The sequence below is a fragment of the Impatiens glandulifera genome, chromosome 4 (assembly GCF_907164915.1).
Source record: "Impatiens glandulifera chromosome 4, dImpGla2.1, whole genome shotgun sequence".
Classification (NCBI taxonomy): Eukaryota; Viridiplantae; Streptophyta; class Magnoliopsida; order Ericales; family Balsaminaceae; genus Impatiens; species Impatiens glandulifera.
Genome location: NC_061865.1, coordinates 47,082,966 through 47,094,246, shown reverse-complemented (window position 1 = coordinate 47,094,246; position 11,281 = coordinate 47,082,966). Strand labels below are relative to the sequence as shown.

Here is an 11,281-nt window from a genome sequence, read left to right as displayed (position 1 = left end):
TAGATTTTGGACATTGTTGAAGGAAACATTGTAATATCTCAATCAAAACACTTGTGGAATTATTCAATTTGGCCACATAGTTTCGAAATTACTTAGATTTCAACAAAATCAACCAAATCTTTTTGAAATTACCCAATCTCATTTATTTATTTTAAAATTACCAAATCTAATTCAATGTAACAATGTCATGTAAATTTCCAAATCATTGCACATGACATATTTCAAACAACTCATTTCTCTATTTTGCATATTAGGCCCACTTCTTTAGTTTTTAGAACATTTATCTTCTTCAAGATAAAATTGAACAAAAATATTCATCCATTTTGGGGAGAAAAAAAAAATAGAATTTTTATAGCTAATCTCTATGTTTTGACCTCAAGGTATACATAGAGAATAACTATAAAAAAACAGTTTACTTTCTTTCATTTTTTTCTTTTTAGTCTCTTTTATCCTATTCTCTTTTCTCATATTCTCTCCTTTATAAATATTAAACAATGTAGTCAAAGTTTTTTTTTTTTTTTTTTTTGGTGATAGTAACATAACACTTTTTCAAAATCTCTTAATCTTTTTAGTTTATGGTTAAAATTTATAACTAAATGTGAACTCAATAAAAGAGTTAAATGGAAACAGTTGGTTAGAACGGAAACGGAAGTCTTTCGATTCACTCCCCATTCTCTCTAAAAAAAAAGCTCGCCCTCGAGCCCTGGGCAGGTCGGCCGGGTCTTTTCCTCTTGTTCTGTTCCCGCCATGATAAAGACGCACTCCAGAGGTATGCCCAGCGCGCTACGGATAGAGTAGTCATTTTTGAGTCTTTCATAGGCGCAATCAGTTAATCAATTGGGGAATGGGGGCTTCAGCTTTCTTTTAATTGATCTCAGGTTAATTCATCTAACTCTTAAAAATGATTTACGTCAAAACAGGGTTCACACTAGAGTAAGCTCAGCAAACCCTCGAGTTAGGACACTCCTCAAGGCAGTTCATTTACTAAATATATAAGATGTTTAGTTAAAATTTATTGTATTTTTAAACATAAAATGTTATAATATAATGATTTAAGATAAAAATTGAAACATTTTATTTGGTTATGGAGTTAAATCTAATCAAAATAATATATATATTTTTTTTTTATCAATTATTTAAATTATATCTGGGACAACAAAAAAAATACTCATTTTTTCTGCGTTGGTTAGGGCAGCTCAAAACTCGAGCTTTCTATTTCTATCTTCTTTTTTGAAGAGACAGGTCCATATAAACTACATTGGGAGATGAGATAATATTTAATCTTTCGACAATAACAAATGAAAAGTCACACACAACGATGATCACACTAGTGGAAATTGAGATGATGCTTCAAGTGCAGTGCTCATATGTAAGTTCTATCATTAGTACTAATAGATTCAGTACTTTTAATCTGTGAAAAAATAGATTGAGAGGGTTATGTTTGCATTCTCAAAGGAAAATGGAGCATATGAAACCAATTCTTAAACTAACCTTGTTTCGCGTTCAACTTCTCAAACTAACATACTTTATTCATTTATTTTCAAACTAACCTACTTTACTGTTCAAATTCACTTTTTTTTATTTAAACTTATTATATATATATATATATTTAAATTATTATTTTTATTAAAATATTAAAATTATTATTTTTATAAATTTAATTATTTATATTTAAATTAATAATTTAAATTCTTTTTTTTTTTATAAATTTGATTATTTATATTTTAATATATATTTAATTTTAATTATTATTTTATATAACTTTTTATTTTTATTTAAAAAAATATTATATAAACGAGAATGGTTTAAATATAATAAAAAAACGTTATAAAAAAAACACGATCGTTCAAAGTGTCACCAAATAAATTAAAAAATAACTAAATTAAGCATCTGAAAAACAATAATAAAAACATAAGTAAAAAATATTTATCAACGAACAAACATAACATAAAATATAGAGTTAACAATTTCAGATATTTCAATAAACTCAATATTGGACGTTCTTAATTGGGAGAAATATGATAATTTTATTTTTAGTGAAATTTTGAGAAAAAGAAAAACTAACGAAGTCAATGTAGTGTATTCAAATTGAGATGAATAACTCACAAAAGATTATAATTGGTGGGAAGTGTGACCAAGAAGGTTATACATGAATAATCACATAATAATTTGTGAGAGGTGTGACCAAGAAGATTATACGAAACGAACGATAGTAATTATTTTTATAAATTATTAAATTATTATATATGGTTATGGTTAAAATATATTAGTGTTTATTAATTATTTATAAGGATTGTAAGGTGAATATTTATTATAATATAATAAATAATAATTTAAATGTAAATGTATATATTAAAATTATAATTATAATATTTATAAAAATAATAATTTAAAATATAAATAATAATGTAAATATATACATCAAAATATAAATAATCTAATTTATAAAAAAAATATTTTAATAAAAAAAGATTAATTTAAATATATATAATAAGTTTAAATATAAATAAATTAAAAAAATAAAAATAAATAAAAAAACTGAGTTTGAATAGTAAAGTATGTTAGTTTTGAGAATAAATGAATAAAGTAGGTTAGTTTGGGAAGTTGAACGTCAAACAAAGTTAATTTGGGAATTAGTTCATCCGGAGCAATTCATGTATCACTTTCAATAGAACCGGACTACAAGCTTAGACCTCACATTTAGCTAAGAACGAGTAGGTCCAGGGAGAGATTAGCTTGAATTTATGACGGAAAAAACCCCATATACAGTAGAATTAGAACTTCCTAGAGACCTCAAATTAGACTGATCGCATATTAATGTAAGGGTCAAAGAGGGCCCTTAGGTAGTGATCGAACTAGTTGGGTCAAACAGATGTGACACTTCCTAATGATGAGGTTCATTTTTATTGGGCTGCTCTGATTATATAAAAAATATTTATCAAATTTAATAAATGTCTCAGATAGATAAATTAGAAAACAAAATTCTCTTTGCCTAATTGGGTTGACCTTTGGGCCTATAGATACATTGAAGGGTTGCCTCTGGGTTGATCTCCCCTCATGTATAGGCTTGTTAGGCTTATCCTGAGTCAGTCCTATGTTGAGGATGTTAGAATTAAGCTAATTCTATTAATGAATGAAAATAAGATTGTAAATAAATAAAATCAAATAAAATTCACACAAATTCAAACGTGAATTAACGGTGAATTTAATTCAAATTATAATTAAATATTAATTAAACTCGAGCGAAGACCTCGAAGAACACTCACAAAACAAGAAGAATGCTTTTGGAATTCTAGAGTGAGAAAGATGAAGGATGAAGTATGTATATATATTTTTCTGTTATTTCAAGACATTATTTCTAACAGAGGATGAGGCCTTGAAAGATATGGTGGAGATGATTACAATTGACATGTGTTAAGCCACAATTCTAGAAGTGGGGTTTTAAGTTGTCCAATTTGTTGTCGTTCAAGAGGGAGAATTGGAAGTAAACTATATTTTATAGTGACTGTTATGGTTTACAGGCAGCCTTAGGATAAGCCAAACAAGCTCTGGGGTTAGGGCAGTCCACCTCTTCAAGCAGCCCATTTAAAAAAAGACATGTGACTGATCCCACCATGTTCGGCTGACGCAAGGCTTGCATCCTGAGATGGAAGGACTGACCTAGATGAGGGTCAGCACCCGTAGTAGCCCTTGACTAAGCGAAAGCGTTAATGGATGTAAATTTCTTAGTTCTTATCCTAAGGATGAGCTTAAGAAGCTTCAAGCTAGGCTTTCTCTCCATTAAAAGTAAATTCTCTATGCTAGTAAGATATTATAAAGGCAGGAAGGAGACATTTCAAAAGAAAGATAAAAAAAATGGAATATGATATATAGTTGCTTATAGAAGGGCAGAGAGATCTTATTCAATGCAATAGAAAGAAGAAAAGGCTTGACAAATGGAGCAAGAAATAAGAGATATTCTATAGAAAAAAGAGAAGGCTTGACAAATGGAGCGAGGAACATTGGTATTCTATATTTTTATTTTCTTAATTCTGTGTCTTCCCAAAGTTAAATTTAATTACTCTTTTTAAACATTCAAGGGTTTAGCGTAGTTGTTCAAGATGTAAGATCATCTCCAACCCACCTGTAAACTCATCTTCATAATAGGTTTTAGGCTTTTAGCTCTCCAACCCACCTGTAAACTCACCTGCATTTTGAGTTTTTCTGCAAATTTTCTCTCCTTCATACCCAAATTTGCAGGGACACTGTTCACATACTCAAAAGTTTTCAAAACTTTAATTTAAGTCCTTTTAGTTTGTTTTTAATTAATTTACATAACTTATTTATATTTTAATTTGTTTACATATTTTATTTATTTATATGATTAACTTATATTTAAATTTGTTTATATTTATATTTTATATTTTTTGAGTATTATAAATTTATAATAATAAACAATATTGATAAAAAAATAAAAAATAATTAAAATAATTTTAATAAAATAAAACACGTAAAAAAACGAAAAATACAATAATCCATTCCATAACTAAGTAATTGAAAAAGACATTCCGATTACATAACTATGAATTAGAATTGATTTATAATTAAAATTTAAAAGTAATTAATAAATTGTTGTAAAGTTATGGGTTTAATTTGTAATTTTAGATAAATATATAGATAATATTGAAAAAATTAAAAATGATTATATAAAGGAATATTCTGAGAATATTCTTTGGAGTTTGAGTTTGGGTTTTTGGGTTGGAGATAAATTACTTTTTGATGGGATGTTTACTGTATTTTAGGTTTGGGAATAAGTATTTGGGTTGGAGATGGGGACATGAATTTTTATTTGATTACATGTTCAAATTTCATTAAAAATACTTTTTTTTTTTTAAACTAAAACTAGGGTAGATAAATTTTTTTCACATTTTTCTACTTTATGACTGAAGCAACCCAAAATATAATTCAGATATTTAGTAATCTTATTGCGTAGAACTAAAGATGTATCAAATGGAAGTAACAAAGACATTAGTGAGAGAGCCTATAACTCATAAAGAGAAAGATGTACCCATTTATTCTAAAACAAATCAAAATCATGAACTTATTACATGGATGAAAAACTTGATTATGTAAAAGACGTAAAGAGAAAGATGTACCCATTTATTCTAAAACAAATCAAAATCATGAACTTATAACATGGATGGAAAACTTGATTATGTAAAAGACATGATCACAAAATTAATCCAAAAGCCTCACATAAATATATTGATGGACCAAGTAAAATGTATTGAAAAATATAAATCGCGTATTCAAAGGTAATTGTGTAAATTTCACTCAAATGCTAACTAGGCTCTAATAAAGCTGGGAAGACGAATCAATAGGAGACATTTCCAGGACTCGGTCTTTTAAGTTTTTGTTCGGTATTAGGAGTGATATTTATTATATAAGAAATGATTAAGGGAATGAATTTGTGAGAGAATGAGGAGTAAATTATGTGGCGCAATTCGATTCGTTGATATAATAATAAATTTTTTCTCTACTCCCCCTTTATTAATTTTTCAGCCAGTAACGTGGTGACAACTCATTCTTTCTTCCAAATTCTCTCCCTGTCACTTTTTTTTTTATTATATATGGTTATGAATTGATTTAGCCTAGTAAGATCACAAATGTTGGTGAACTATTAAATTAATTGAATTTTTAATTATTCTTAAATAAAATTTAAGTTTTTGTATTTAACTGGTTTTTTTTTTTATAGGGGTCTTCTTTTGATTGTGATCTTCAAGATTAAATATATGCATTTAATGTTATATATATATATCATAACTTTCAGAAGTCAAATTAACTGGGAAAATAAAATATATGGATATACATAAGATATTACTAGTCTAGTCAAAATTAGCTCACAGCGTGACAAAGATGACATCAAAGGATAAGGATAAAATAAAGAAGTTTAGAACTATACTAATTATTTTATTTGTGTTGACTTTGTATAAACTAACAACAATACCAACTTTTTCTTGACATTGACACATGGATTAGAATACTTTGGATTTCATTCTATTAAACTAGCTAGCCAAGTTATAAGTTTACTATTAGTATAGAGTTAAGTTTATTATTTTAACTTAACTAAATAAATAATGGTCTGATTTAAAATGGGTACGACCGTTGGTAATGTTAGTTATTTCGAAACTAAATTTAAATATTAATTTAATTCATCACATTAAAATTGATTTAAATCACTCAAAAGTAAAAAAAATCGGATTTGCAGTATATATAATATTTTCAGTTTAACTCATCATAACAATATATCTGATTAGCTCTTGTTTGGATTGGAGTTTTTGAAAAAATTTAAAGAGAAAAAAAGTAATGATTGATGATTATTTTGAGGAGGTGATGATTATTTTTGATTAAAAGACTTAAAGAGTATTGATATATATGAATAAAATAAAAAATAATAATTTAAAATTGAGGGTATTTTAGTATTTTGGTTAATGAAATGAGTGATGTAATTGTTGAAAAGTGATTGATTAAAAAATTGATTTTGGATGAATTTTTTTAAAAACTCAAAGAGAAAAAAGCCTTATAATATTTTGATAAAAAAATGATAAAGGGTGTGACTTGACAACAAAGCGACGTCCCACTTGACAGCCTTACAGTCTCAGTAAAAAAAATTCACGGTGAATAAAAAAGAAAAAAATAATAATAATATAATTTATTTTTTTAATCCCTCCCTCTCCATTTTCCATCTCTTTCTCACTTTTTTCATTTTCGATTTCTGGGTTTCGAACGGTTCATCTTTCTTCTTTAGCGAATTCGGCTTTCTTCTTCCTTACTCGACTTCGGACTACGACGATTTTTTTCCTTCTTCTGCGACTTCGAACTTCCGCGATTTTTTCTTTCTTCCGAGCTTCGAAAATATTAAGCCTTAAAATCAATGACGAACAACAATGTTAGCGAACAACTAAAACCCTAAAATTATAAAATATTTGGGTTTTCTAAGAAGGATATATTAGTTTATTTCGCGACTTGAAATGAGTCTCTTTGAAATTGAGGTATTTATAAGTTTCTAAAACAGGTTAGGAATGAATTTGAAAAAGCTATTAATAAAACTTGTGAAGAAATATAACAGATCTTAATACTCTTATCTTGCCAGAACAATTACTATCAGTTGATTTTTTTATAATGCTGTAACCATGTTATTTATAGATGGATTATTTCTTATGCTACTTAAATCTTTTCGAACATAACCATGTTTGAAAATTATTTATTTATTTTCGAACAATTAATTATTTTTTTCGAATATAACCTTGTTCGGAATCATTTATTTCACCTCACCTCAGTTTAACAAACATTACACCTCAATTTTAAATTAATTTTTTCTTTTCTAAACATTATCATGTTCAGAAAAAAGACAATGTTCAGAATCATTATTTCACCTCAGTTTATCATACATTTCACTTCATTTATTTTAATATATATATTATTATCGAATAAATAATATATTCCAATAACTATACTAATCAAGTTCATGTATAAACTTTTTTAATAAAAGTTATTATTTTAAAAAAATTCTTAATAGATATACAAACTTAATTTTTACATTTTATAATTAAAAAAGTTATTTAAAATTATTTGATTAACAACAAAATTAATTAAAAATAGTTTAAAATCATGTCACAATTATAAATGATTGAATATATAATTAGATATTCAAAACATTATTATCAATTTAATATCTAATAAATTCAATTGGTCCGATTTAAAATTTATAAAAAAAAAACTCAATCTGATTCGGTTATCACTTATCTGCAACAAAAAAAACTAATGGTTTTTTTAGAACCTGTCCAATATTTGTTTGTCTTTTTCATTCATAGCCTATATACATTTTAAGTTTAAGTATTAATCAAATTTTCATTTAAAAATAAAATAAATATATGGGTATTATCTGAAAAACATATATACATACAGTTTATAATTATTCAAAACAAATATACTAAAAAAATTTCAAAACAAATTTAAAATATCATAAACCAATTGAGATTTGCTAACTTAGGACATTCATCTGAATGACATACCAAATCTATAACCAGCCTAAATTAAGAGTGTTTTGTTTCAACATCTATCAGAATTCACAAAAAAATAGCTAATTAATTAAACATTCCTCCAATAAAGTTGTAAAAACAAACACATCCGAAACTAGGTCAATTATAATCCGTCCCAAATTCTTCAACAAGAACAACAACAAAAACTAAAACAACAGATTAAAATATTTGAGATTAAATTCACAAAATGGTTAAAGGGTTCTTCTTCCTCTTACCTCTGATTTCTTCTCTTCTTCTAATTAAATTTCTTGTCTAAAAAGATGGGGGTGGTCTAGGCGGTGGAGTCCAAAACACGTCTTCCTGACGCATCTGCCCATTATGCATCAGATTATTATTATTATTATTATTATTATAAATCGCCATTGATGATGACGTTGGCTCCTCCGTCATACCTCCACTAGTACTTCCCCCGGCCGCCGTCTCCGGCGTCACCTCAGCCTCCTCCGTCTCATCTAACGGCAGCCTCTCATAAGTAGCATTCGAAAACGTCGCAGCAATAACAATAACCGGTCCGGACGCCAATAAAGGACCCACAACCGTCCCTCCGACCACCTGTCCTTGTCCACCAGCTAAATAAACCGTCAGCCCAGTCGCCGCCGGAGGCGAAGGCGGCGGAAGAAAAGCTCCAGAAAGTGAAAGAATCTCGAACCTTCCATGAAGAGTGATTACACCGCCACCGGCGGCAGGTTGTCGAAGATTAACATTGGAAACAACACCACTACCACTTAGAAGAGATACGCCGCTATGGCGACGGTGAGCGAAATTTGTGATGCACTCAACGACGTCGTTTCCGTTGCTGATTTCCAATACATGACTCCTTAAAGCGTTGGCGCTATCCTTTGTTATCACAACTGGTGCTCTTGCTTTGTTTTTTGAACCGGGCGGTCTGCCTCTTGGTCTTCGAACTGAACTTGATCCTGGGTTTTGTTCTTGAGTTGTAGTTCGATCAGTATTTTCTTCTTCTTCTAGGTTTTGGGTATTTGGATTTGAGTTACTTCCACTGCTATTAGTGTTTGGAGTACTATCAAAGAAATCCTCTTCTCTTCTTGGTCCAATCCTGTTCAATCCGGTTGTATTATCGCCGGCCCACCATCGGTTCGCCGCCATGTGATAGAACTATCTATTCAGATCCAAAATTTAATTCAATTCATTAGTATCATAGATCCAATGAAGAAATAAGCTAAAACATCAAAATGGGTAATTTATATGACTATTTTCTTGAAGAAAGAACCGAAACCCCACATAAAAAAGAGAAAATTTTGTTTAATGGAAGAGTATTTTATTAAACTTCTGAGTAAAGATCTGAAAAAAGAGAAGAAATTGTACCTTGTTCTTTTGGGGTACGGGGAAGCTAGGGTTTCCTTTCGGGCACTTATCTTGGACTTCTTCTTCGGTACTTAAAAATAAAAATAAAAAAATTACTCTCTCTCTCCTCCTCCTCTTCGTTCTTTCTAGAGACTGAGCTCGTGCTGATGGTGGGGGCGCAGGTTAACAGTAAGACCGCTATCCTGGCGTACGATTAGATCTCTTTATCTTTCTCTTTTTCTCTCTCTACCAAGTAAAGTACAAAATGGCAGTGGCTGTTTCTTTTTTTTTTCTTTGCTCAGAAAAACTGTCTGTTGCTTCGTTCCTACTACCGTCTTAGTAAAGAGGATTCGGGATAGTTTCTATTTTGATATGAAATGGTGCTCATAAGTTCATTAGGGTTAGTTTGATTTTAGTTTATTTCATCTAGATTGTTTTTTGTTTGGTCAAATAGATAGGATCATTTAACCATAGTTGATCCACCGCCTCCTTTATTGACCCGATTGGATTGGTTTTGTTTCTTGGTTTCTGCAAAAACTGACTAGGAAATCGTATCCCTATTGCTCTCAACAACTATCTTTATAACATTTAACCATAATTTTCCTTTTATCCCCTTTGACAATTTCCCATAGAGATTGCTTAGTGCAAATTAAGGTAAAAGATGAGTTTAATAGTATACTTTCCTATTTTGAATGTTTTATTATTATTATTTTGTTTTCATGCGACTTTTGTCGATTCATACTTCAAGTTTTACATTTTTCCACTCAAGAGTTATGGTGGATCTAGGTTCTTGTTCGATCCGGTCTATATATGAATTTGTGATTCGTTTGATGATGTTAATATCTTCTAATTAAATCGGTATTTAAATTTATATTAGATAAGTTGTTAGTTCAGATTTGGATTCTTTTCATTTCCTAATTTCTACACTAATTCTCTATAAACTACATTTTGGACATGTATAATTTATCCGGGTCTCAAAGTGACCCTTTAGAACTACAGTATAATGTCATATTTCAATTTTGATATTTCACTTTTATCAGTATTTGTAATTCACAAATGATCTAATATATATAATAATACTTCATTTCAATTTGATTGGTTTGTGAGTGAAATATGTAGTTAATTTTGATATAAGTGTGAGAGTAAATAAATATTTTATTCGGATAGTAGGTTGATTCGTTCATAAATTTAAAACGGTTAAAAATAAAATTAAAAATACTATAAATATGTTTCCAAATTGCTATTTTACACCAAATTTGATAAACACTAAACATTTATATTTCAAAATTTTAATTAATATATATAATAATAAACTCATGTTTTGACTTAGTCGCTCTAAGTAATGCTTGTCTTATTTGAAATACATCATAAAATTCCACAACAACTATATGGCGAGAACTACTCGCATATTATCAACAACTATGGCGGCTCCCTTAATGTACCTCATAGGCACACCCCATACCAAGCAGATGGAGGCCGGTCCGGTCCTGAGAATTTGGGGCCTAATGTAAATTCAAATTTTGGGGCCCTAAAATAGTAAAAAATTAAATTTAATTTTAATAATATAAAATTATATACAAAAGATTTATATAATAAGAGATTAAAAAGAAGATAAAAAAATTATATATATATATATATATATTGTATAATATATATTTAATATTAATGGAGAAAAATAAGGAAAAAATAAGATTAATCACACAATACAATAAAATATTAAAAAATGGGGTCCTATAAAAATAGGAACCCTCTGCAATTGCATAGGTGGCCTTACCTAGAGCCGCCCTATGGACACCAGCTTTGACATTACATGAACTTAGTGCCTCCCATCATATATTTAAATAAAAATAATTAATATTATTTAATTATTTGTCTCTCTTTTATATTAATGTATT

General features: G+C 28.6%; 1 protein-coding gene across 1 annotated transcript; it reads right to left on the bottom strand.

Annotated features, from left to right (window-relative positions):
• Nucleotides 1-8,111: 8,111 nt before the first annotated feature.
• LOC124936296 (AT-hook motif nuclear-localized protein 15) lies at nucleotides 8,112-9,692 on the bottom strand. The gene is made up of 2 exons (XM_047476784.1): nucleotides 9,408-9,692; nucleotides 8,112-9,201 (listed from the first exon to the last, which is right to left on the bottom strand). The coding sequence occupies exon 2, from the start codon at nucleotides 9,186-9,188 to the stop codon at nucleotides 8,334-8,336; it is 855 nt and encodes a 284-aa protein (XP_047332740.1). The 5' UTR covers nucleotides 9,189-9,201; nucleotides 9,408-9,692; the 3' UTR covers nucleotides 8,112-8,333.
• Nucleotides 9,693-11,281: the final 1,589 nt, after the last annotated feature.

What these genes read in the sequence shown, in the direction of transcription:
- LOC124936296 (XM_047476784.1), bottom strand. Translation starts at nt 9,188, where the DNA reads ATGGCGGCGAACCGATGGTGGGCCGGCGATAATACAACCGGATTGAAC.